The sequence below is a fragment of the Phaenicophaeus curvirostris genome, chromosome 1 (assembly GCF_032191515.1).
Source record: "Phaenicophaeus curvirostris isolate KB17595 chromosome 1, BPBGC_Pcur_1.0, whole genome shotgun sequence".
Classification (NCBI taxonomy): Eukaryota; Metazoa; Chordata; class Aves; order Cuculiformes; family Cuculidae; genus Phaenicophaeus; species Phaenicophaeus curvirostris.
The window spans coordinates 157,805,666-157,833,425 of record NC_091392.1 but is presented as its reverse complement, the minus strand read 5'-3'; the positions used below and the strand labels follow the sequence as shown (position 1 = coordinate 157,833,425).

General features: G+C 41.6%; 1 protein-coding gene across 2 annotated transcripts in view; it reads left to right on the top strand.

The window, feature by feature from the left end:
* The first annotated feature begins 1,001 nt into the window (after positions 1 to 1,001).
* The window catches only part of STK24 (serine/threonine kinase 24), a 57,630-nt gene continuing 30,871 nt past the window's right edge, over positions 1,002 to 27,760 (top strand). Inside the window, exons 1-2 of one of the 2 annotated variants that reach the window (XM_069878970.1) lie at positions 1,002 to 1,212; positions 15,589 to 15,819. In XM_069878970.1, the coding sequence (XP_069735071.1) occupies positions 1,171 to 1,212; positions 15,589 to 15,819 (273 nt within the window). In that variant the 5' untranslated portion in view covers positions 1,002 to 1,170. Of the gene's footprint in view, positions 1,213 to 4,548; positions 5,653 to 15,588; positions 15,820 to 27,760 lie in introns of those variants that run through there. The other variant, XM_069878961.1, reaches the window with a different exon arrangement.

Sequence of the window (27,760 nt, the reverse complement as noted above, 5' to 3'; positions counted from 1 at the left end):
CCATGAGCAGGAACATCCCACTAGATCAAGCTGCCCAAGGCCCCATCCAACCTGGCCTTGAACACCTCCAGGGATGGGGCAGCCACAGCTTCCCTGGGCAACCTGTGCCAGTGCCTCACCACTCTCATGGTGAAGAAATTCTTCCTAATGTCTAGTCTAAATCTTCCCCTCTCCAATTTAAAGTCATTCCCACTTGTCCTATCACCACAAGCCTTTGTAAACAGTACCTCCCTGGCCTTTTTGTAGCCCCTTCAGGTACAGGAAGGTCCCTATAAGGTTTATTTAGAGCCCTCTCTTCTCCAGGCTGAACCACCCCAACTCTCTCAGCCTGTCCTCCTATAGGATGTTCTCCAGCCCTTTGATCCTCTCTGCAGCCCTCCTGTGCGCCCGTTCCCACAGCTCCATCTCCTTCTCGCGTTGCGGATTCCAGAACAGGACACAGTGCACCCGGTGAGGTCTCTCCTGGTGGGCAGCCTCCACCCAAAGGACGACACCCCCGACTCAGCCCCGGGCTCAGCCGGGGATGCTCGGGGGGGGCCTCAGGGATGCTGCGGGCAGACAGGCTTGGTCTCCCCCGATCCTGTCGCTGCCTCTCCTGGCTGGCAGCGGGATGAGGAAGGGGATGAGGATGGGGATGAGGATGAGGATGGGGAAGAGGATGGGGAAGGGGATGGGAAAGAGGATGGGGAAGGGGATGGGGAAAGGGATGGGGAAAGGGATGGGGAAAGGGATGGGGAAGGGGATGGGGAAAGGGATGGGGAAGGGGAGGGGGAAGGGGATGGAGAAGGGGATGGGGAAGGGGATGGGGAAAGGGATGGGGAAGGGGAAGGGGTTGGGGAAGGGGCAGAGCGGAGCGCGTAGGGCACGGCGTGCAGGTACCCGCGGAGGCGGGGCGGCTCCTCCTCCTCCCGGGGCTGTCGCGGCCGGGGGGAGGAGGAAGAGGAGGAAGAGGAGGAGGGGAGGAGGGTAAGGAGGAGGGATGAAGAGGTCGCCGCCGCCGCTGTTACATCCGTGAGCTTGGGACAGCCCCTTTCCCACCGCCGGTGCGCAGGAAGGGCGAGAAGAAGGAGGAGGAGGAGGAGTGGGTGAGAGCGTGGAGATGAGCTAAGCCCGGTCGCTCGGAGCCTCCAAAGGAGACCGGTCCCCGTGCCGCCCCCTCCAGCCCGGGCCATGGCTCATTCCCCCGTGCAGACGTGTCTGCCCGGGATGCAGGTGAGGGACCCGAGGGGCCGCCCCGACGGCACGGGGGTGGGCACGGAGCGCCGGGACCTCGCCCTGTCAGCGGGGATGCGGGGCTGAGGGGGAGGGAGAGGGCAGAGGACGCCTCCTGGCTCCGACTCGGCGCCGGGGGGCTGCGCTGGGGGGAGGAGCGGGATCTCGTAACCCCGGGAAACGAAACGTGCTGCCAGCGCTTCGTGTAATGCCCTGCGAGGGCCCTGCCTAGGGAGCCCCTCCCTCTCCCCCCCTTGCCTCCCTCTCCCCCCCTTGCCTCCCTCTCCCCCCCTTGCCTCCCTCTCCCCCCCCTTGCCTCCCTCTCCCCCCCTTGCCTCCCTCTCCCCCCCTTGCCTCCCTCTCCCCCCCTTGCCTCCCTCTCCCCCCCTTGCCTCCCTCTCCCCCCCTTGCCTCCCTCTCCCCCTCCTTTCCCTCCCTCCGCTTCCCCCCCTCCTCTCCTCTCTCTCCCTGCCTCTGCCCCCCGTTCTCGACTCTCTCCCCCGTTTTCCCTTCCCTCTCTCCCTGCCGTTTTCCCGCCCTTCCCTCTCCCCCCTCTCCCCGTTTTCCCGCCCTTCCCTCTACCCCCTCTCCCCGTTTTCCCGCCCTTCCCTCTCCCCCCTCTCCCCGTTTTCCCGCCCTTCCCTCTCCCCCTCTCCCCGTTTTCCTCCCGCCCTTCCCTCTCCCCCCTCTCCCCGTTTTCCCTCCCTTCCCTCTCCCCCTCTCCCCGTTTTCCCTCCCTTCCCTCTCCCCCTCTCCCCGTTTTCCCTCCCTTCCCTCTCCCCCCTCTCCCCGTTTTCCCCGCCCTTCCCTCTCCCCCCCTCCCCGTTTTCCCGCCCTTCCCTCTCCCCCCCCTCCCCGTTTTCCCGCCCTTCCCTCTCCCCCCTCCCCGTTTTCCCTCCCTTCCCTCTCCCCCCTCTCCCCGTTTTCCCCCCTCCCCTTCCCCTCTCCCCCTCTCCCCGTTTTCCCTCCCCTTCCCTCTCCCCCTCTCCCGTTTTCCCCCTTCCCTCTCCCCCCTCCCCGTTTTCCCTCCCTTTCCCTCTCCCCCCTCCCCGTTTTCCCTCCCTTCCCTCTCCCCCCTCCCCGTTTTCCCTCCCTTCCCTCTCCCCCCTCCCCGTTTTCCCTCCCTTCCCTCTCCCCCCTCCCGTTTCCCTCCCTTCCCTCTCCCCCCTCCCCGTTTTCCCTCCCTTCCCTCTCCCCCCTCCCCGTTTTCCCTCCCTTCCCTCTCCCCCCTCCCCGTTTTCCCTCCCTTCCCTCTCCCCCCTCCCCCGCCGTTTTCCCTCCTTCCCTCTCCCCCCTCCCCGCCGTTTTCCCTCCCTTCCCTCTCCCCCTCCCCGCCGTTTTCCCTCCCTTCCCTCTCCCCCCTCCCCGCCGTTTTCCCTCCCTTCCCTCTCCCCCCTCCCCGCCGTTTTCCCTCCCTTCCCTCTCCCCCTCCCCCGCCGTTTTCCCTCCCTTCCCTCTCCCCCCTCCCCGCCGTTTTCCCTCCCTTCCCTCTCCCCCCTCCCCGCCGTTTTCCCTCCCTTCCCTCTCCCCCCTCCCCGCCGTTTTCCCTCCCTTCCCTCTCCCCCCTCCCCGCCGTTTTCCCTCCCTTCCCTCTCCCCCCTCCCCGCCGTTTTCCCTCCCTTCCCTCTCCCCCCTCCCCGCGTTTTCCCTCCCTTCCCTCTCCCCCCTCCCCGCCGTTTTCCCTCCCTTCCCTCTCCCCCCTCCCCGCCGTTTTCCCTCCCTTCCCTCTCCCCCCTCCCCGCCGTTTTCCCTCCCTTCCCTCTCCCCCCTCCCGCCGTTTTCCCTCCCTTCCCTCTCCCCCCTCCCCGCCGTTTTCCCTCCCTTCCCTCTCCCCCCTCCCCGCCGTTTTCCCTCCCTTCCCTCTCTCCCCCTTCCTCCCGTTTCCCCTCTCTCCCCCTTCCTCCCCGTTTCCCCTCTCTCCCCCTTCCTGTGCCCCCTCTTCTCGACTCTCTTCCCTCTCTCCCTCCCTCCTCTCTCTCCCCCCTTTTCCCTCCCCTCTCAGTGGCCGCTCTTTCCTTTTAATTCACGAAGCGCAACGTGCGTTGATGTATGATTTTTGGTCTTGTTATTTTGACGTGATTAGGGAGCTGTGCACAAAAACAGGGCCTGGAAACATTGACCTTCAGTGCATGCTGCAGTGCCCATGGCCGAGGTGCTGCCTGTCCGGGGCTTGTGTTTGGCTGCAGGAGTTGGTTAGCTGCTGCTGTGACTTGATGGTATTTGCTGGTTTTGTTGTAACTATATTTTGAAGGTAATTGGTGTGGTTTTCTAGTGACTGAGTTGGCTTTCCGCTCCCTGTTTTTCTTAGTCTGAATGCCAAATGCTGCTAGAAAAACATTAAGGTCGTTGGTATTTGTGTGATGCTGTTGTAATTTTTCCCACTTCTTATTAGAAATTTTCCTGTCCCAGCCTCCAAAAGAAAAACTTATGAATGGCACATAGTTTTTTCTGAATTTTGAGGGGTTTGGGCTTCATTTGGTTTAGGTGTTGATTTACTCGCTTTGTTTTATCATGAGTCAAGTTTCTAAGTAAGCTATGAATCTTTTCTCTTTGCATAACCTGAGGATTTTAATTTAAAATGTTACCTAGCATGAATTATATGCTCAGGCGTAGCACTGGATGCCAAATAGAGTACGTAGGGCCTCACTTCGAACTGATTAGTTTATTGCTCTGTAGGTGCTGCTTGTTGAGAGTTCAAGTTCACCTTCCAAATGTGAGCAGTTTGTTGGTTGCCAGAGACAGAGAACTAAGGGTTTCTCGCTTTGGCTAGGACTAGGTTCATGTTGCATTTTTTTTTTTTATCCTTTTGAAACATGTCAGAATGAGATCACTACTTACTTTGAAGCAGAATCTGTAATATTTTAGTATCAAAAAGTTACTGCTCAGAAGTGAGAGAATGAAGATGATTCCAGCAATATGCATGTGCTGTTTACGTGTCTCACAGCATGATCAATCTAATGACATGCACTTTTTATTGACTTGATTTGTTATTTAGTTTGTAATAGTGTTTACTGTAATAAACGGGTAGTTATTCAGGGGTTTGGTTAGTCTGCATAATTTGGGAGTTTACTTCAAATCTCTTTTTATTCAGGACTGTTATTTTATTGCATTATGAGAGTTTATCAAGCGTGAACTTTAATAGGGTGAAAAGCAACCAAACAACAAAGTAAAGACCTGCAGACAGATCGAGGCCTGAAGTCTGTCAGCAATGTGAATATTACTTGCTAGTTTTCTGCACTCAGTTCAAGGAACCTATATTAATTTCCATTCTGTCAGAGTATATGGCGATTTAATAGTGATTTTCAATATACACTTACATTTAATTTTACTTACAGATATATGTTTGAAGAGTAATGTACATAGAATTTTTGACATCTACTTAAATAAGGCAAAGGTTATGGCTAGGGTTTTTTTTTTATGTAGAAGAGAGAGGAATAGAGCTTAGTTCTCTGGGTTATAATTAAGTTGCCTAAATCACGGGACTATCCTTTCTTTTTCAGTAGTGATCCCTCCTCCCCACCTACCAGCTTCTGCCACAAACGGTGTAAGCAGTGTCAGTGACAAGTTATGCAGCTTTCTCCTACATTCTTTGCTGTACTTATACAAGAGAGCAGTCAGTATTCTAGTGAGAACAAGAGTAACTTCTTGACCTCCAAAAAAATCACATGCAGGGACAAACGCTTCATTAATGCTGTTCAGCATGAGCAGGGTAGTGTGTAAATAGAGCAGAGGAATGAAGGATTAACGTATTTCTCTCTGAACAATTTATCTGATCGATGTTTGAAGAGTGATGCATAGAAAGTGAGTGGGTAGAGAGTGAGCCAAAGGAATGAAAAACTGAGGAGGAAATGTAGGATGGTGCTGGAAGGTTGTCAAAACCTGAGATTTGCTGTCTGCTGCAAAGTGGGCATGTTGTAACCAGAATAAAAACAGAGTTGGGTTTTGACCTAAATTTCTATGCATGCAAATAAGTTTGGACTCAAAGTTTATGCTGTCCTTGCTTTAAGGGCTTTATGTAGATATGAATTTGAGTGTGTGTGGTGGGAAGGTACATTACTACTAAACTAAGAGCATGTTCTCTTTCTTCGTTGTGCTTTATAGAAGTGGCCTGGGGAGAATGCTTGTTTGTAATGCATGAGATTACTGCAAGGCTGGCTTGGAATAAGTGTGTATGACCTTGATTTTCAGGCTGGCCCGCATTTCAAGGCTGTGATAAGCTTCTATAACTTCTTTATGGAAGCTGTATTTAAAATAATAAAGTACTGTGTTCATAAATTTATGGTAAGGGTGCTTGGTGAGCTGTATGTATTTTGAAGCGTATTAGGAATGTTTCCGCTCAGGAAATGTAGGCTGGCAGAGAAAATCTTAAGGGATGGAGCTGCAGAACACCGTACTGCAGTACTTCAGGTTGTTGGATATGTGGTGGCAGCCAGTTGTAAGGTAATCTTTAACAATAAAATGCTAAAATGAGTAATGATTAAAAGTCTTTCTCTTCTCTTTCCCCACTTAAAAAGTTTGGGGATTAAGCTGCAGCTGGTTTGCTTGTATTTGTCTTTGTTTCTGAAGCTGGAGTAACAGAAAAGCAGTTTGTTTTTGTTTTTTTTTTTTTTTTGACCCTAGCCTTTCTGTGTACTTCTGTCTGTGTGAAATAACTATGTAGAACAGATTTTAACCAACTTTAAAATAAGCCCTATATTATGTTAATAGCAATAAGAATACTTTAAATGCCTTCTGAGGAAAGATAAATGGCTCCGTCAGCTTCAGATCCCAGAGAAGTGAGAAAAGCCCGCAGGTGGTTTGCCTTTTTGGAGTTATCTATGTTCAAGCAGTACAGTGCCAGTTAGAATGGATCTAGGTATGACTTCTAGTTGTAAATCTAGGTGCTTCCATAGAGAGGTAAAGAAAAGTTTCAGGTGCGCAGGACTTTCAAATACACTTCTGTGGCATAATGAACACTGACACTGCTCCACTGCAGTGACTGATTAGAAATAATTCTTGTAACCTTTCTTTCCTGTTTCATTTTCCTAAAGGGGAAATATACAACCCCCAAAACAAACCACGCCCTTCCCTAAATGCTCTAAAGCCTTGAGACTTTTTTCTTTCTCCCCATAAAAGTAATTTTGAGAAGGTTTAGTTTTATTTTTAGTTATGTCCATATGTCAGCTTCAGAAAATTCCTAAGGTGCTTTTAAAATTCCGTCATCTTTAAGCCAAAGCCTCTTCTGTGTGATAAAAAACTTTATCTTCCTTCCTTTTGCTTTTTTGGTAACAATAATAGTGTTTAGGCAGTAAGTTATTTTTATTCATTCTTCATTGTTATTTTTAGTACAAGAGCTACAGGTTCTTCATCCAACATGTAAATAAGCATTGACATTCACACTGTCTTGCTTCAAGAAATGTTAAAAGTTTAACTAAATTTAAGTGGCAGCTTGACAAATGAACAGAAAGGAAAGTTTAAGTATAAGGGTACCATTTCTGGCTTAGAAAGAGTCTGAACTGTCAGATTTTTTTGGAAATACTGCGATTTGCTTGTCTGTTCTTGTACTTTTCCCAAGATGTTCACTTTTGAACGCTGTAGTGAAGAAGTGTTCTGGCCTAGAGGATCCTTTATTCTGATCCAACATGGTCCTTCTTTCATTCTTATAATAGGGAAGACAGTAATAGTTATAGTGTATAATTTGTTCTCCTTTTACAGCAAACTGTTGTAACTACTCCTGAGCTCTGTAATTGCAAAACATTAGGTTGCTAAATCAAAGGCACTGTAAAGGCCACATAGCCTCTGCTGTCTTCCATTTGCAGCTTCTGTATAGGAGATTAATTTTGCCCATTTAGACTGTTTTTGTGCTCACTGTGAAGTTATAATTTGATAAATACTTTGCAGTAACTTACAGCACTTAAATATTTGACAGATTCTTGGAGCATTACCATCACGGCTAATCTGGTTTAGGATATCCCAGGGATACATGTCGTGTTTTTGTGATGTATTACAGGCTCAATCCTTGAGTACAAAGGCAGAAGAGTTTTAATTCCTGAAAACAAAGTTGCAATCTTCACACTCTGTAGGTCAAAGGCTGTGTCAGGGCTGTGTAACAGATGTTTGGAGCTGGTTTAGAGAAGTCAGCTCTTAGCAGCCATGGAACTATTGACACCTGGAAGTCATGTGTAGGAACTTATAATGAATATGTGGTTACTAAGCTTTTTTTTTTTTTTTTTTTCTCAAACACCTCCAAAATCTTGCTATTAAGCATGTGTGGAGGAGTTGGATTTGGTTTCCTTTGGACTTGTTACTATGAGTGATTTCTTGGTGTTGTGCTTTACCTAATTTCCTAGGAAGTCATTATTGTAGGAGGAAGCTTCGATTCAGATAAATCAGACTGTGCAGTTAAAATGACTAAGTTCTGCTCTTTTAGTCTTTAAGCTTCTTTGTTCTTTTCTTTCTATTGCCTTTGCAGGTCCTTTTCTGTTAGATGCAAAATAACTGGTGATTAACTGTCTTGTATAGATGGGTCTGCCTTTGGGGGCAGTTTGAGGTACTTGGTCTGTTAACTTTTTGGGTTGACCTTATCATTTCATGAATAGCCAAAGGATTTATTAGGGCAACTTTTTCAAATGAGGATGGACAATAGTGAATCTTCTATTTTTTTGCAACTCTGTGTTATACTGCTTCAGCCCTTCTGTGGTTTTGGAACTAGGCTTTTTAGACTTGCTTTTCTAGAATTCTGTTTAGTTTTGGATATTTATATAGAGATAAGATAGGGTGTTTATACAGTGGTAAAGAGGGTAAGGCAAGGTACTCTAATTTCTGAAGGCTGAGCTTACAAAATCTAGTTTTGCTTTGGATCTTAGCTGTGGTATCGGTCACACCAAGATGGTTGGTTGTCCTTGTTTAAACAGGAAAAATGTTATTTCCATCAGTGTCCTTCCAGAACAGGTGAGTGGATGGTGCTTATGGCAACTGAGTCTTTCAGGTGTCCTTACTGGCTGCCCAGGCCAGTCATAGCTCATGGCAAGTTTCATATACCAGTTTCATCTTTCAGCAAGATGCCATTTTAACCAACTGCTGCCTCTGTTCTTCAGAGATGCGAAAGACTGCTGATGTAGTGAATACATTTAAATGCTGGGGCTTGTGTTATGAGTGGCATACAGAGCTTTGATGTCAGCTTTTACGTGGTGGCATCTTTAGTGCTTCTGAGATAGAAAATAGGTGAGTGTATCTTGGCTACATTTTTAATTTAAAATAAAGAAATTATGTCCAGCAATGATGTTTCTTTTCAACAGAAATTAATGTATTTGTACAGTAAATTTAGCTGTGCTTGGTGTGCTAAAAATGATGTATAGAATACAGAATAGCTGAGATTGGAAAGAACCTCTGGAATGCATCCAATGCACTGTCCTGCTCAAAGCAGAGTCAGCTAGAGCGGGTTGTTCAGGTCTACATCCAGCCTAGTTTTGAATACTTCTAAGGATCCACAACCTGCCAAGGCAGCCTATTACATTGTTGGACTACTCTTACTTCAAGAAAGGTAGTTTTATTCCTTTGTGTGTTTTTTTGGGTTTGTTTTGCTTTTTTTCCTCTTATCTTCTGAAGTGTATATGGAGTTTCCTATATCTCAGTCGATGCCCATTGCATCTTGTTCTTTCACTAGGTATCACTGAGAAGAGCTTGTTTCTGTCTTCTTTACTCTGTTCCATTAGGTATTCACACATGACAAGATTTCCAACCCCTGCGCCTTTTCTTCTCCAAGCTAAACATTCCCCACACTCTCTCAGCCTCCCCTCATGTGCTTGATGATCCTGTCCTTGACCATATTTATTGCCCTTCACTGCTCTCTCACTCCAGCATGACCACGTCTTGTATTGGGGAGCCCAAAACTGGGTGCAGCACTGCAGATGTGTTCTCACCAGTGCTGAGTAGTGGAGTAGGATCTCCTCCCTTGACTTCCTGGCAGTGCTTTTCCTAATGCAGCCCTGTTGCTGTTCTTTGCCACAGTGGCATGTAGCATCCAGGTGAACAGAAGCTAGCAAAGGGCTTCTCTTCAAAGCCACTTGCCAGCCAGTCAGTCCGCAGCCTGTGCTGGTATATGGTACTACGCCTCCACAGCTGCAGGACTTTGCATTTGCCTTTGTTGATTTTCATGAAGTTTCTGTTGACCCATTTCTCCAGACTGCCAAGGTCCTACCACGTGGCAGCACAAAGAGCTAGTGTATCAACCACTCATGCTATTTCTATGTCATCGACAAACTTTTTGAGGGTGTATATTGCTCCGTTGTTCAGGTTATGAGTGAAGATGCTAAGCAGTATTGTCCCCAGTATCTACCCCGAGGTAGTGAACAGCCTTCAGCTGGGCTTGATGCTCTGATTTCCTAGCCTCATCCCCTGTAGCCTTGGACAACGTCTCTGTATTCTTTCTGGGTCACTTGACCCGGCCTCTGTGTCTTGTATGCTTCCTCTCTGTGCCTAAATTTAGCCAGGAGTTCCTTGTTCACCTATGCAATCTTCCTGCTGCCTTTCCTGCATGTCAGTTGGATTTTTCTTGATCTTGCAGGTGGTAATCCTTGAAAATCAACCAGCTCTCCATGATCACTCTTGTCTCTAGGACTGTTTTGCCTGGAATTCTTCCAATCAGATCCCTGATCTATCCGCTTTTCCTTCAGCCCTTCACCAGGAGGATTGATGAGAAGATGACTTGCCCTTCTTTGCTCTTGACTGTTACCCCCAAGGCCATGTAGTCATGCTTGACATGCTCCAGGTCTCTCCAGGCTATCTGAGTGGTGCATGATGTGGAAGAGTATGTCCTAAAATGTCCTAGATTGCAGTCCCTGAAAGCATCAAGCTGTTCTAGGCAGTGGGGTCAGTCAGGCCAGCAGATTGGGACCTCCGTCTCTCACAGGAAGGGAGGCTTTCGCTACTACTGCTTGTGACTTCCCCCGGTGTTTTCATAAAACTAATGGTTTGCGCATCCTGTTCCTATGTTGAATAGATTTACCTGTGTAAGTAGTACAAACGTTTAGAATCATAGAATCATTAGGTTGGAAAAGACCTTTGAGATCATCAACTTCAACCATACCTGTCCGAGATCAAGAACTTGATACACTTTCTTGTAAAGAGTAAAAGTTCTGTTCCTTAACAAGGTAGGTTTTGCACCTAACCTGAGATGTTCAAACTTCTTAGTTCTTTCTGATGAATACATATAAAGTAGTTAGTGTTTCTGTTATGATCCTATAAAACTGATTTCTGTAAGAAGTTGACATTTTTGTGTGAAAGGAATGCCAGATAATCATCACACGCATTAACAATGAGAAGACTATAACAGTGGTCTCAGAAATTATGTCAAACCTCTTTTTTTCTCCCTCCATTTTTATCTTTTATTTTTATCAGTTGAAAGAAGTCTCAGTGTCTTGTTTTAAAATGTGAAAGTGTGGTGATGTGCAGTTACGGGGCAGAGGAAGAAACCATGATGACAGTTCCTGAAATGGCAGTGCTCTTAAAGTCTTCCCCTCAGACTTCCAGTGTTCTTTATTTTGTACCATAACTTGCATTGACTGTGCTATAAAATGTAATTTGTGTTTGAAGTTCTGGCTTGCATGCAAATAATTTGAGAATATATCAGCTGAATGGGGTCCAATCATAGGCCTGTCTAGTCATATTTTGTCTTTGATAGTGGTTATTGGAAGATGTCTACAAAAAAGTGTAAGAATACTGTAACTTCTCATGGCACACTTCCACAGCTTTTGCTAAATTTTACTGCTTAAGTGTTTCCAGAGCCAGAAGAGATTATCTTGATGGATTTTTTTTTATCCCATTAGTTCTCCGGTCCTTAATGATTTTGTTGGGCTTGCTGTCTGCAACATCCTATTACAGTGTGTATCCAGGTTTATCTGTATGCGTGCCAACAAGGTGCAAAACACATTCTTTTTATCACCAAGTATGGTAGCAGACAGCAGTAATCACCAGCAGGCACAAGCCAGTTCACGATGTGGTATTTTATTTTTACCAGAAATATCTGAACCTCTTCAGATGATGGTATTTTAGGCTCAACCTTGATAGAGAATGAGAATTGGGCTGAGTAATTGGCAATGGATTTAATGAAATGAAAAGTATATAAAAGAAGGTGTTGGAAGACTATTGTTTATTTCAAAAGAGCAGGCATACAGAAATTTGAAATCTTCAAATAAAATCAGTTACCCAAAGAAACTTGAGAACTTGAATACAGAGATGGCTTATAATTCTTGTAAGTTAAAGAGAAAAATAGTTTTCGAACCCTTTTCTGCGATAACTGGATGAAAAGGAGGCAGTAAAGGAGGTCAGAAAAGAGAACTGGAATGAGATGCAGAAAAAGACAGTTAAAGCTGTATCTTGGGTCAGAATGGTTATGGATAGAGTTTAATCTAAGTAATCTGAATTTCAGTAACATTTTCTGTTGAGCTATAGGGGCAGTCAGTGCTGATGAGAATTAGAGATTCATGAAAATAAATACATTTTAAGATGTATAGAGTCCTGGCTATGAGGAGAGCACTGAAGAGATGATGTCAGAGTGGATGATACTGCTGGTTTCTCCAGGATTGTTCTTGACAGTTCATGACTGAGAAGTGACCTTAGCGTAAAACAAGTCAGTGTGTGCTGATCAAATTTGCTGATGGTACAAAATTGGAAGACGTGTTATATTTGAGAGGCCGTTACTGAAGAACTACATGACCTTAAGGATTTGAATTACCGAACAAAATAACCTGAAGTGTGAAGTGTCATAGATGTGAATTATAACAAAGGACTTTTGCAATAGGCTGGGAGCTCATTCCATGGAAATGCAGAGGATTAGGAAGAGGTGAGTGGGTTTAGTTGGTCACATCTGAGTTTGAGACGTGAGGCCAAATTGGACAAATAGGCTCTGAGAATGTATCGGACTATCTTTATTCTGTAGAAGTGGGCAACAGTGATGTAAGGTACTGAGAAGAATACTCAATTTTAAGTGCCATATGTTTTTCTGGCTGATTAAGGTAAAAAGTAGTGAATTCAATGTGGAAGAAGTACAGAGAGGTTACTCAGATTGAGTGAATGGTGGCGTTGCTTAAGGTGAGAAGTAAAGGACTAGGTTCTGCATGCCTAAGTGAGCTGCAGTTGGTTTTCAAAAATGTGAGAAACTATTCAAAAAAAACCCCCAAACTAATTTAAGTGGTTGTCGAAATCAGGAATTCTGTAATCATTAGATCTAAATGATCTAGAATTAATTTCTGATTTGCTACAGTACATATTCTGTGGAATGCATTGGAGGGAACGTTTTGGTGGTAGAGATCTAGGTCCTTATCAAACAAGGTGATTAGCTTTATCCTTTTGCAGCAGATATCACTTTTCTGTTCTGCAGTTTCTGGCAATATTTGGTGTGCTTAGTTACATGAAGGGTCTTTCATCAGTTTTTTATATTTTAATATTAGCAGGATAATGCTGTATGCTGAGTGAAAGCTTGCCAAGAGTAGAATCAGCAAAACTGTAGTGACAAACTCAGTGGAAGACTATATTCAGTCATACAGAAAAGATATTTATAAAGCTATTTGTTTACTTTGGCTCCGTTGGAACTATTTACAAAAACAAGCAAACAATTGGGAGAGAATCCTTTCCAGATGTGATCTTGGAAAAATTAATGGGAATTGGCCACTAGTTGCAATTCAAGTTGTTCATTATGTATCTGGAGGCCTGATCTTTCAATTTTTTGAAACAGAGCAGGTCATTAAAGAGAGACCAACGGGTAGTTTTCCAAAAACACAGGTTGCCAGTAGTTTAAGCCTCTTACTTCAAACACCTGGTCTCCTGAGAATAAAATTCTGATTATTTAACAGAGCAAGAAAGCCATTTTTTATTATTGTTTTTTTAAGCTACTACCTCCTCCTCCTATTGCTTAGAACAAAGTTCAAAAATGGCAACTTTAAAATTTTTAGACTAAGAAATGAATTAGCAGGAGTTCTGATTCAAGAAGGAAAAGGTTTTTTTATGTATGTATATAGCTAATAATTTGACAAGGAATTTTGGAAAAGAACTATTATTAATAATAAATTTAATTATATTAATACCAGCTATTATTGAAAATTAATTTTTCAAAACTACGAAATTTTGATTGTAAAAAAAAATCAACCAGGAACTATTCTTCCCTGCGTCTTGGAACTTCTAGAAACAGTTATCGGTCCTACTTTGCTGTGATTATTAGCACAAAATGACTGGGAAAATGTTCTTCTGCAGTTGTTCATAAAACTCTCAGCCTGGAACTAGAATCCCAACGGCTTGAAACTGTAGAAATGAAGCTGTGAGAGTTTTGCGAGTCTCTAGAGGTTGTGGTACCATGTAGTTACAGGCTTTAATATACAATTGTAGTAGATATATAAGAGGTTGAGGGGGAAACCTGAGAATGGGGAGTGAAAACATATGGAAAACAGCTCTCAGATAGCTTGTACTCTTGGAATTTTCCTCTGCATGAATGACTGCAGTAGTGTGTGTGTCTTTGAGTAGTGCTGTCTTTTCAGTCTCTGGAGGTGAAATGCACAATTTTTTTAGGGAGCTGTGACTGGGATTGGTTTGTGGCTTACCCAGATGCCTTTGTAATGATGTAATGCTTGGATTCCTGTGGCTAGTGAATGGAACTAGGAGGCTTGTGTGGATGGATTAGGCGTGTGCAGCTCTCCTGCAACCTGTCGTCTCAAATTCTAACACAGTATGTCTGAAAGGATAGGCTGATAATTGTCTTCCACAAGGGAAAACATCTTATGCAAATGTTAAGGTTATTTTTATTCACGAAGAATTCTCAGAGAAGACTGTCTTGAATATTGACAAAAGAACATTCTGTGGGGCATGACAGCTGCTGCAGCACAATTTGATGCCTATTTTTGCGATCTCTTATAAATGATGCCCCTGGAAGCTTTGGTAGAGGCTGCTGTGTAGCTAAAGGATAACTGCACTTGCTGGAAAACATGGAGTGCCCTGTTCTGATTTCTAGAAGGGAGATAAATTGGCGTATTATGTAAGTAATTTCTAATGATACGTGATCATTACATTGAAATTGGAGTAGGAAAAAGTTTCTTTTGCTGGAAGGAACTTGGATCTTTTGCTGTGTTCCTTTTAATGGCAAAGGGGTGATAAAAGCCCATCTCCTTCTGTTTGCTTCCTGAAACTTGACTGTATAGAAATATGGATCAAGAATATATAAAAGAGAGGGAACTTCTTGGGGCTGGTGAAGCCTTGCAGTATATGTAGAGTATTTTTTTCTTAGGACTGATCTCACTGGTGATCTGTTTCTGGAATGATTATCTAAAAACTGTGATGTTTTGTAGCTTCCTTTAAAGTATCAGAACTAGTAGTGTACTTTTGATTTGTGCCACATGATGATAGAATCCAGACTGCTCCACAAACTGCCTGAAGAACTGAGTGAGTTTATCTCTATGCTCAGTCAGTCAGAGCTACCTGGTCCTCAAAACATGTAATTCGCCTCTGAAATTCAGGTACCTCTAGACAAATTGCCATATCCTAGACTGTCTTCCTGTTGGGGCTGCATGGGTTAATGACAGAACCTGAGTTGTGAGAGCAGAAATAAACAGAAGTGTAGGTGGGAGGTGCTGTATGAACTAATTGTAATTGTTAAAGAGAAAATGTTGGCTCCGTGCTTGTCAGTGGCAACTTAGAAACTTTCATTCCCCTCCTTATGCTTCTACAAAGTTTGGCTAAGTATAAACTGTGTAGTTTTGTGCTTATTTAAGCGTTACTGAATTTTTTCTTGTATGAGCTTTTTTCTGTATCAACATTTAATTTTCACTTAGTTAGCTTAAACCTCATCCTTTTAAGAACGACAACAGGTCTTTTGAATTGTTTGTTCTATTTCTTCAGAGAAAGGTAACAAATAACAAATAATCCTACCGTATTTTTCTTTATTTTCTGACTGTTCCCTCTGCCTGTGACTTTTGCAGTTAAACTGTAATTCAAGACAGTAGGACCCTGGGTTCTGGGAAGGAACCAATTTCAAGTAAAAAGGGTAGACAGAAGGTTCACTTTTATTTGTAGTGGCTTTTGATCTGTTTTGGTTTTAATTGAAACCAAGTCTTTGTCAGGATCTTCTGTTCTCCGTGCCTGGGTGCAGGTTATTGGGAAATAAAAACTGAGATAGCAACACTTTCAAATGACAGCATAAAACCTTGTCACAGGAACGCTGTTAAATTTGTACTTTACATACAGAGAAGCATAGATGTTGAGGTGTGTGCATATAAGGGATGTAGGAGGAACCTGCTGATTATGGAGATAGAACAGCTGCATAAACAATCAAAATGTGTGTTTGTATTTAAAAGTAGTACATTTTGTTTTGATGTTACAAATAGCGAGTAACTTTTCTTTTATCTTTAACAGACTCTGAAGGCAGATCCAGAAGAATTGTTTACAAAACTGGAGAAAATTGGTAAGGGCTCTTTTGGTGAAGTTTTTAAAGGAATTGACAATCGGACGCAGAAGGTGGTTGCTATAAAAATTATTGACCTAGAAGAAGCAGAAGATGAAATAGAAGACATCCAACAAGAAATCACAGTGCTGAGTCAGTGTGACAGTCCACATGTAACTAAATATTATGGATCCTATTTAAAGGTAAGATACTTGGAGATGATGGTGATTTGTTTTTATAAGTAATTATATCCAAGTCATCCAGTTGTGCCTGTTTTCGTTGGCAAGGTTTCAGTTAGACCTCAGTTGAAGAAAAATATACTCTTGTCCTTTCAGTTCTAAAAGAACCAGTTACTGTGTTTTGTGAAGTGACAGTACTTAACAGGAAAAAATGTGGCTGTCTCTTGCTCTTTCTGTACAAAAATAGATTAATTTAAATAAGATCAATTTATCATAGAATAACCAGGGTGGAAGAGACCCACCGGATCATCGTGTCCAACCATTCCTATCAAACACTAAAACATGACTCTTAGCACCTCGTCCACCCGTGCCTTAAACACCTCCAGGGAAGGTGACTCAACCACCTCCCTGGGCAGCCTGTGTCAGTGTCCAATGACCCTTTCTGTGAAAAATTTTTTCCTAATGTCCAGCCTAAATCTCCCCTGGCAGAGCTTGAAGCCATTCCCTCTTGTCCTGTCCCCTGTCACTTGGGAGAAGAGGTCATCACCCTCCTCTCTACAACCTCCTTTCAGGTAGTTTATAGAGAGCAATGAGGTCTCCCCTCAGCCTCCTCTTCTCCAGGCTAAACAAGCCCAGCTCTCTCAGCCGCTCCTCATAAGGCCTGTTTTGTTAAGCCCTAAATTATATGTTTAGATTCCCTTACTATTAGAAGATTGTAGCTCTGTTTAAATTTAGAAAATATAACCTAGGTCTGCATTTGAATTGTCAAAACGTAAAAACCAATGTAGTATCAGCTATTTTGTGAAGCTTCAAAGATTTTGTCAAGGGTTGATTGGTGGCAAAGCTTAGGTTGCTTTTCAAAGGAGACTAAACCCAGCCTTGATCTTAATGACTTTAAAATTAAAATCCAATAGTTAATCTATTTGGAAATTAGCTGTAAGTGAAGCTAATGGAAGAGGTTTCCATTAACTGCCTTCTGAATCTGTTTCTCTTCCTTCCCCCTGCCATGTTAATTAAACTTAGGTTTCAGTTTTAAGTATGCCAGGTAGACGTGGTTTTAGATTCTTTTTTGTCTTTTAATTGGATGGATTTAGTGATTTATTACCTCTAGAAGGCAGTGAAAATCTCTGGAAGCTTTTGGTGCTACTTTATTTCTTTGGTCAGACTTTGTCTCCATCTGGATAGCTCTTTCTTTTCTGACAGTGAGATGGCAATCTAGATAAGAAATTGTTCTCTTGACAAAGGTTCGAAGTTACAAGTAGGCAGAAAAGACTTTAAATTTCAGTCTGCTTATGCTTTTGTAGAAGCGTTCTGTTTATCAGCAAAGGGAGACCCTGTTTTATCTCTGGATATCTGAGGTTACCAGTTAGTTTCTAAGAAAAAAAGGACTTTTTCCGAAACCACGAGATGTGTTACTGGAAGGGTAGGCAGTTTTTCCTTTCTTCCTTGGGCTGTGAACCAGTTTGCTTGGGTATCTATCTTATCACTGAAGAGTTTAAGACCTGATAACCTGTCAACATTGCTGGACTTACAACTTACGTATAGTTAGATCTCAGGAGCATCAGGAGGCATGCAGTTGAGCACAGTAAATTGGATACGTTTCTTCATTATGGCTTTTATTACTGCTTTTGAAATTTCTTAGTCTAGGTTTGGTAGTTAAGTGACGCATGGCAAAAAGGCAAAACTGGTATTTCTCTCCTGGACTGTCTCTGTGCTTGAATCTGTTCATTTTGGTGGAGAAGCAGTAAAAGCTTATAGGGTAAGTGATACCGAATACAAGAAAAATAGTTAGATGGGAATGCCACTCCATAGCTATTAAAATATATAATGACAATGTGGCTGAAAGGGAGAATCTGATGTCCAAATTTGACCTGAGTAAATGTCAGCAGTTCGTGAAGGTAGTTTGGTGACTATTGGTTTTCATAGTGGAAGGAGAGAGGATACTGAATGAGTTTGGCTGGATGTGTCATCAGTGATATTTGCTTACTGTTGCAAGGAGGACTTTCTGAAAATAAATTGTACTCTCTGCATCACTTCTGTCTAGTGCAGTGGCCTGTGGATTTACCAGCTTGTGTCAGTTTTCTAAGATATTACACTAACAGTATGTATGCATGACTCACTTTTGGAGGAGAGTATGGCTCTTTATACAGCTAGTGGACAGGTAATCATGTTTGTTCATTGCTTCAGTTCTTTGTGAGTGTGGTGTTTTGCAAGACGGTACTACAGTAATTCTGGTCTTTAAGACAAAAATCCCTCATTTTTTTGTGCTGTTAAAAATGAACGTGTGGTGGTTATTATGTGATACTGAATTGACAGAATCTTTGCAAAGGGAAACATTTTGCAGTTCTACTTGCGTTCTAAAGGAAGGGTCAGGTCTTGTTATTGGATAGTAATAACGTGTCAACGCATATGCAGATACATGTACACACTTAGAAAGGATCATGTTTAAATATTGGTTGATATTCTTGGTTAATAATCTAGGTTTATTTGCTGCAGATCTTTGTATTTGCAAGCCAGGACTGCCATATGTAGTTCTAGGGGTCTGACTGTCTTTTAACTCTGTTTCTGACAATGTGATGATCCATCACTGAGAATGTTCAACACATCTATTTCCCACATCTTGAGTGATTGTTTCTTCCATGATTTAGCAGTTTAGCTCTCATTATGAAAAATATATTAGTGTTTTCTCACACAATGAACAACTTTGAAGTAAGCAAGTAGGAAAATGGTAGGTTCTCAGATTATATTGCCAGCCACTGCAGGCATTATTCTCTAAAGCCTGTGCAGCGTGGTGTGTGACCATGTATCTGTTGGGTCCTGGATAGAAAGAGGTACTGTTTATAGAGAACTCTTAAAATGATTTTCTGTAGATTACTTTTGGCGGACAAATAGTAATTCTAAAACCAGTTGTAGTCTCTCATGGTTTTTACTTCTTGATGTAGATCAGTCTTTGTTTCCATAGGTTTCTTGCGTATCCTTTTGTGAGATGAAGATATGTCTTATTATGTAGTAACTTTTTTCCTAAGTACTTCTGTGTCTGTTAAGTAGGATTAAGTATGTTTTATGGGAACTTTTTGGTATTTATTTTTTCATAACAAGTTTTAAAATACTGGAACAGTAAAACTTCTATCCCATTTGGGACACATCAGACCTGATGATAAATATTTTATGTCCCTTTCTAGGACAAGTTTATGTAATTGCAGTATAGCTGTTCTGACGCACATTAAAATGTTTGACAGATTTTGAGAGGCATTGTGTACTTTAAGCAAAGCTGGTTGGTGGGCATGACCATGAAGCCTTTTATATTTTTCCTAGGTAGCCAGAATTGGGGTTTTTTTTGTTTGTTTTTTAAAAAATCTGAATAATCTGTCTATGAGAAATCCTTATATTGTTTATTCTCTGTTATTCCACAGCTGCTTCATTTAAGCTACATAATTTTACATGCCATTGTGTTAAGGGACCTGTTGCTTGAAATTTTAGAGCGCTTATATAATACTACTACTCTACTTGCCTGAGTCCTTGTACTGTCTTCAGATGATGTTTGTGAGAATAGCTTTTCAATCTTTTGGCATCTGCTGTATGATCCCATGATGTACATGGGAAGTACAACCTGAAATGAGTATTAGCATTTAATGAGTTGGTGGCAGTTACTTTTTCCTAGAAATTTAAATTTAAAAAATATATATTAATTTTAGCTACTTTTTAGAGTAGGGAGATACACTCAAATGTCTTGTTAAATTATCTTACTCTGAATTTGTTTCGTATCCCAACTTCATCTTTTCAGAAATGTATTTGCTTTTCAGCAATATATGGCATAGTCTCTGGATATGAAAAAAATTGCTCATCTGAGGTATTACAGCTTTAACACAGCAAGCCTTAAAAAACCTTATTGCTTTTTGTCAGAAACCGCAAGATCTTTATAGAAAACAGAAATGCAAATACTCCTTTCTGAAATAGCATTTTAAAATACGATATGTCTTCATGTTCCCATTCTATTTGGACAAAGGGTTTTGTCTACTGTAGGAGCTAGTAAGTAACTATAGAATGTTGTTATTAAAGCATATTGCAGTGACATGTTTTATATGGATGCGTATATTTAGAGGGATTCCCATTCCTTATCTGCTGTAGGGTGCTAAAAACTTGTATCAATATTCCTTAATGAAGTAGGCTTAGCAAAACAGATAGTGATTCCGTTGTTTCCCTGCTCTGGGGGACATACCTGTTCTTGCTGTCTTCCAAATGAAAAGTTCATCCGCTCCATCTATTATCTCATTAAATGCTTCATGGATAGAAGAATATTATTTCTTTTCAGATCTCTGTGAAATTAATACAGGAAACTTCTCTGGGTCTGTTTGCTTCTTTAGATTTTAGGTAACAGCATCCACTGCCTCCTTTGTACTAGAGTAGGGCTTCCTTGTATTTCTTGTTAGACTTACTTATTTTTTATTTTTTTTTACAAAATTGTCTAAAGCAGTTTGTCTCTTCTGAGTTTTGCCGTACTGTAACTCTTGCTATGCTATTTATTCTGGAAGATATTTTGTCTAGGAGCTTGTCATCTCTGTTTTTTGCATCTTACTCTGCTTTACCAATTTTTCAGGAGCTTAGATTTGGTTCTGAAGTTGTTTCTCGTGTCCTTTTTAGGCCAGTTTGTTTGGAATCTGTTTTGTTTCCAAGACTGATGCCTCTCTGATAATGTTTCTTCAATTCTGTGAATAACTTTAATTAGTGCTCTATTATAACTTGGTAACATTTTTGTATTTCTTTGATCTTGGATCATGTTTTAGGAATATATGAGGAAATTAATTTGTCTTTAAATGGTTGAAGAATAACATTTTCTTGGCTTTTTTTGCACATATGTGTGTATATATATATAAAATTCTCAAAGCTGAGATTAACATATGTATATGGACAAAAGATGAGGACAAAAGATTAGGAAGTCTTTAAATTCCCTGTCTTAGACTTCTATAGGTGTGAATATAATTGTAGAGCAAGTTGCTAAGGGGTTTCAACATCCAATATAACTAAGTATGTGCGATATTCAACTGATATGGCGCTAGTTTTGTTGTACATATTTAAAAAAATATTACTGTGTCTAAGCTCATGTTTCTTCATCCTTCAAAAGTATTTTTCTAGCACGCTTTGTAGCTTTTGCAATGCCCTCTTTTGAACTGGTTGTGATTTTTGACCCAATGGGAATTATACTTCTGGTTTATTTTCTCCCTCCTTTTATGCAGACAACTTCCTATTCTGTAAAAGGATTCTAGAACTTATTTTTTTAAAAAAAGAGTTTATAAGAAGAGCTGATGCTGGTAAGTTTCATAAGGGATAGCTGATGATAATTTTAATTTCTTTATACCTGTGTGAGTTTTTATTTCATGTCTAGGATGTGGTATGCTTACAGGCGTAAGTCAAGCTGGTGTTTATCTAGACTGCAAGAAGACAAAAAATAGTTTCTGGTTAAATTTTATGAATGACAATATACCGTCATGAAAAAAAACATGCGCTGCTTCCGAGAAGTTTGATTAACTGAGCTCTGTAGAATGAGTTCAGGCAAATGAAGTCTAGAAATAAAGATTTATTTTTGAAAAGCAGTGATTCTGAAAGTTATGTGTAGTTTATTTTAGGCAATCAGATGAACATGAAGTTGGTAAGTAGTGCTGTGGCTGAGTCAAAATAGGCCTTGTATTGACTAGGGCTTTGCCGTACTTTAGTGGCATCAGTGACACCATTCTTGGAATAACGTGGCCACTTCACAGTGTAATGCGTTCACTAAGGAGCTTAAGGAACAGTTTGAGGCTTGGAAAGCCTATTTTCCAGAGAAAGACTGAAGTTCAGTCTTGATTTTTGCTTATCTAAGAGAAGGTTTGGAAGTGACTTGATGTGTATATATGAAAGCTTTTCCTTGTTTAAGTGCTGGTGGTTCAGTACTTTCTAATCTGTTACGTCAAAATATGACAAGATGTAATTACTTAGTGGCCAAACTAAGCAAATTTCATCTGGTAATCACAAACACTTTTTTTTAAAGGGAAGATAGCTTAAGTATTGGAAGAGTTTATACGAGGTAGATTCTGTACCACTTGCAGTTATTTTTTAAATTAGTATTTGCTGAATTTAAAGAAGCCTAAGCTTGCACACCTTTGGAAGCTCAAGGACATTAATGTGGATACTTTGATTATTCTTGCTACAGTATCTAGGTAGCGTACCTTTGAATGTGGGTGTTTATATCTGGCTTTAATATGTTTTAAGTTGATGTCCGTTTGCTTTACAGCTATAACTGGTTTATTAACATGTATGAATATCTCTGAACTGATGTTACCTTAAATGTATGCTGTGGGTCTGCCTGAAGTTAAAGAACTTGGTGCATTCTTGATATAGCTGGTGCCCTGTGGCAGGTTATGTCCTGCTTGTCAGGGTGGGAAAGCAGAGCAGAGATTTCCTGCTTCATGTTAGGACTGTAGAACCCACTGCAACAGGGGCTGCTACCTCAGCACAGAGAGAAGTGGCACACGTCACTAGTGATTTGATGCTCCATCCATTGCATTGTGAGCCCAGCCCCAGAGCAGCAGCTAGTGCCCTTTTAGACTTGACTTTTGCAAACCACAGTCAGTGAAGTTTGAGTAGGGGTTAGGAACACGTAAATAAAATAAATAAATAAATTAAAAAGGTATCTGATTTTGCCTGCTACAACTCCAGCCGTGTTGTCATGACTGCATTTTGTGAGGGGTTGAGGCAATGGAGGGCCTTCTCTAGTCTCTTGACCAAAGCCAGATGGAATTGTCTTATCCTGTAGGAATTCCTGCAGCTGAAATGAGAGGGATGCTGGGACTGTAAATTCTTTCTTATTGCAACAGCATTAGGAAAAAACCACAAGGCACCACTTCTGTGTGGTAGTCCCTGTTCTAGTTGATGCAACTGGTAACCCCCTCTGCTCTTACCAGGCAGCGCCAGCCTCCAGAGGTGCTGACAGGTGTTTCCTTCCTTTGTCCCTATGAATTTGAAACTTACGTCTGTCTGTACAGCCCTGAGACGTAGCAAGAGAGTTTCTGTCATGGTTCTGCTGGGTTTTTGCATCTGTTTGGTCTGATTTAAAGAAAAATTGAAACCTTCCATTGACACAGCCCCTAGCAGCCGTAAGTACAACAGAGGCAAAAGCATGTGAAAGAACCCATGAACTCTGTCTCTAGCACAAGTGGTTTTGCTATGAGCCTGTTTTCATATATAGAATAGCTTGGACCCTTCTTGTTTCAGAGATCGTTACCTTGCAGCTTGGAACCTTTGTTGCCCATAGTCTTTATTACTTCTATCTTCCCCTGCAGCTTATTTGCTGTGCTCTTTAATGAGAAAGGGGTCCCTTGTTTGCATTGTCTTTATTCAAAGATAGTTTTGAATGCGAGTTTAGAAACTTTTTATGCCTGTACTTTCCTCTAGCAGTCCACGGGATTATTATCACTTTCTGAAATCTGCATCATATTGTCCTGGTTTTTGAATCAGGGGAAAAACCTACCTGATAAACAATGGTTACTTCAAGAATTTTCCTACTTATCAGTGTAATGGATTCCACACTGTTGCTCTTTTTTGGCTAAAGAATTCTTACTGCACGAGTGTATCAAGATTGGGAAACATCATTAGTAAATCTCAAAAATACCTGAGAGTTCATAATAACTATATTTTGTGTTACTCAATGTTTAGGTACTTAACTGTGTCATGTTATTCTGATCTTGTTTCAAATAAAAAAATAGAAAGTTCAGTGTAAAATATTGTTTCTTGGAAGTAATGTTTGTGCTGTACTTGTGAGGGCCTTAAGATCTGCCTCTGTACTGCTTTGATTGCTGGCTTCTGTATGGTATGAAACACTCCACGTATGATCCACTTTTCGGTGAATGCATCTAGGTAGATCTAAGAGGTAGCTGCTGCTGAAATAGGGGGCAACAGTATTTTGTTCCCCATCTTGCTTTCATGTTCCTACCATTTTACTTGTATTGGATCCGTTGACTACAGAATAACTTGGTTCACCTTCGCCTGCCCTTTCCAAAAATAACTTGGCTTTTGAAAAGAGCAAACCCCAAACCTTTACAGATTAGCCAGTTCAGATCTGTGGCTTTAAAATTGCATGGTTAGGTGCAAAAAATATAAATAACGATGGAGTTGAGTGGCCCTGAAACTGGGAGATTGGAGGAGAGAGGACAGTTTTGGTAATGGCTTGCTTCTAGCTTAGCTATAACATGAAGCCTTGTATTTAGTTTGGCTGTACAGATCAGGATGACCTAGCACTGCTTGCTAACAGTATGTATAATTGTTTGTCAAATGTGCGTCTGTATCTTGTATGTTAACTGCTACACTTTCTGCTGCTGGCCTGTGAGATATCTGAACAGGGAGTATCAGTGTGGTGTCCAGGTACCAGCTTTTTTTCCACTCCTGATGAAAAGAGAAGTCCAGCTCTGCCTTGCAACTGGCTGTTTCCTCAGCCTAGCAGCAGGGGCTATTTAAACTTGCAGTGGAGTGGTTTGGCTCATCAAGCAAGCAGAGGACTAACTCTTCTCTTCATCTGTTTTGAAGGATGGGGAGAGTTGTACACTGATGGTTCAGGTTAGTCTAAAGATTCATGGGAGTGCATAGCGATGTCGTCATTTATGAAACTACTTTGATCAGTCAACAGTAATACTGAAAAAAGTGTGTGTGTGCGTGCGTATGTATTTGTGCCCAGTTTTAGCTGAAGGAGTTCCATGGGCTGATTCTCCATCTTGTTGCCCCAGTAGGCTTCCTTGCACAAGGCTTTTTGGGTGGAATGTGACTAATGGCACTCTGAGGTGGCTGCCAGTCTATTGATCTGATGTTCTCATGGACCTTTAAAATATTTGCCATTTTGATGGAAAATGTCTTTTTTGACATACCTCTCTCAGTCTTGTGCTCTTACGTAGTTACTATGTTTGTGTCCTATCTTTAACGTGAACATTAGGTAGTTTGTATTGCTCAGTTAACTTTGTTTTACTTCAGTATACTTCATCATTGATACAGTTATTTGGGTCAAATGAGTTGTTCTAGGTCTTTTTATGGCCTGTATGGAGATAGTTGTAAAGAATATGACTTGTCTGCTTTTATACACGTAAGGGAATATTATCTTATGACATGTTAGACATCATGTTAATAAGCATATTAAAATGGTTGAATATAGAATGTTCAGGAATTGTTATTGGAAAAAGTTGGTTGGACTAAAAAATATTGAACTTAAAAAGGAAGTTCCACGGTGAATAGATTTATATACTTTATTAGTGCTAACACATGACATTTCTTGTGTTCAGGAGCCATTGTTTTCAACCACATTCTTAAGGTTCTTTCTGTCTATTTTTTTCATTATACTACTAAATTTGTAATCCGTTGCATAACAGTTGGGATAAAAATAATCATTTAGAGGTACTGAGGCTTTCTTCTTCTCTGCTTTCTTCAGGGGTTTCTTGAAACAGCAATTTGTAAGAAGGAAACAAAAACATAAGAAGGTGGAATGGAAGTGATGGATGTAAATAGAAGTTGTTCTTAGTAATTAGAGGTCAAGAGAAGATTCATAAAAAGAAAAAGTGGAAAATAATGAGTTTGCAGAAAAAAATGATGTTTTTACAGGGATTAGAGTGGTGAGCTTGGTAGAAGTCTGAGTTGAAGATCACGGGCTGATACATGGATATAGTAACTGTTCTGAAGAAGGATTGGCCTCTGCATATTCTGTAAAGGAAGCGGAGGAATTCAATAGCAATGTGAGTGTAAAAGGTGAAAAGAAGAGTAAAATGAAGAGGGTCTTGGAAGCTGTATACACACAAGTGGTGAAAAAAAGAATTAAACTGATGGAGGATTGATGTCTGTACAAAGAAATACCTTTATTTTTGAACTTAATTTTATTGAATGGATAAACATGAAGAGACGCAAGCATTAGAGCAGTTGTAAAAAGTCCCTCCCCAGCTTTTTTGTATCCCCCTTCAGGTATTTGAAGGTTGCTGTAAGGTCTCCTTGGAGCCTTCTGATCTCCAGGCTGAATAATCCCAACTGTCTCAGCCTGTCCTTGTATGGGAGGTGCTCCAGCCCTCTGATCTTCCTTGTAGCCCTCCTCTGGACCTGTTCTGGCAGTACCATATCCTTCTTGTGTTGAGGAGTCCAGAACTGGACACAATACTATAGATGAGTTCTCAAAAGTATAGTGATTATAAGCGATGGGATTTTTCACTCTCCCACCACGGTCTTTTGAAGCAAGAAAAAGGAAAATGACTGTAGGCAGGTGGGAAGAAGAGTATTGTCTCAGGTATGCTTAGTGTTCCCAATAAGTGGTAGCTCATTCCTTTAGGAAGTGTAATGCGTACAGTTCTTCAGTTGTTGTATAAGTTTATTGTATTTACTAGCTAGGAACTAGTTTTGCAGGCGATATAAGTAGTATTTGTCCATTTGCTTCTACTGTAATATACTTTGGTAGAAGAGTCCTAAACCAAGATTGTCCATTAGTTTGAAGCTTTGGGAAATCATGTGCTTAATATGACATGCCTAGGCTTGTGAGAGCTGGGCTATAAAGATTCATTTCTATGGTGGAAGGGCATGTGCCCAGGAAGTGTGCCAAAGGGGCTGTGAATTTGGACACTGTCAGAGATGACTCACGCTAAGGAAAACACGGAGCTTGTGGCTCTAGCATGTTGGCATGCAAACAGATGAGTCTGCTGAATGTTTTGCAGAAGGAATCTTTTTATCAGTATTGTGACAGAACTTTCATTGTTGGTTTTTTTTTTTTCTTAGCAAGTGGCTCTGTGAGCTATGTTACAACTAGCTTATGGCAAAAATAATGCATTTGAGGATTAATTGTACACTGCAGTGGCAGTTGCAAGAGCTAATTGTTCAAGAATGACTGCTGCGTTAGATTGTAGAATACATTGACCAGTATATGTGGCTAGAAATGAAAATGTGATGTTTTCTCTTGTGCTGTGGAGAAGGCAGGAATTTCAGAGTGTTGGAAGATTATTCCAAAGTTAAATAGCTTTTTTAAAAATACATGTATACACGTGTATAATACTGTACACTGAGGTGGTTCTGCTTAGTCTGAAAAATCATGTTCCCTGTGTTTTTTGTGGAGTTAATAGTGCCCAAACTGGAATGAACTATTCTTCACTTTCCTTAGTCTCTGTTCTGCATTGGCTACCCAGCAGATGTGGTTTTGTTTTCTTTTTTCTTTGTGGTTGAACATGTTAGATGGCTGACAAACCTTGATTAAAGGACATAAATGCGCCACATGCAAAACCACAATGATTTCTTTGATTGCAGGGACCTTTTGGCCAGCTTGCAGTAAGGACTTGTGTTTAGAAGAGAACCTTTGGGCTCATCTGTATCTCCCTCCCCTCAAAGGGATGGCAGCCCGAGGACAGCTAGCATTCATCCTGACGCCAAGAGACTTCAAAGGAGGTAAGCGCCTCAGAAATGCTCCCCAGACAAAGTACTCCTCATCAGTCCTGCACTCCAGCATGGTAATATTCTTTAGTATAGCATTACCATATCCCAAAGGTTTCTGCTCATGGCTCCTCCTTGAGGCCTATAAGGCCTCATCAGCTGATTGCAGCCCACTTAATATTCACGGAGATGCCCATTGTTGTCAGTAATCCTTGTCCAATGCTTAAGAATGTGCCCCAGTGTAAAGGAAAAAGACATTTTATACCTACTGGGTTTGTACTCGGAGGTATGCTCCCCTCCTTCGCTTATTTTGGTTTTTGTATTTTTGGATGAGGTTCAAACTTGAGTTTTTCTCAATTCATAGTCCTTAAGGATAAAGTCAGGAAGAAAACCCCAACCCCCTAAACCCCGCTTGCTCCACACAGTTTTAAAAACCTAAATGATTCCTTAATATCCAGGTGATTTCCACCTAATTCTTTGTGTGTTTAAATTTCTAGTGGACATTATCCCAGAGAAATTCTGTAGAACCACATGACTGCGTTTCATTCTCCTG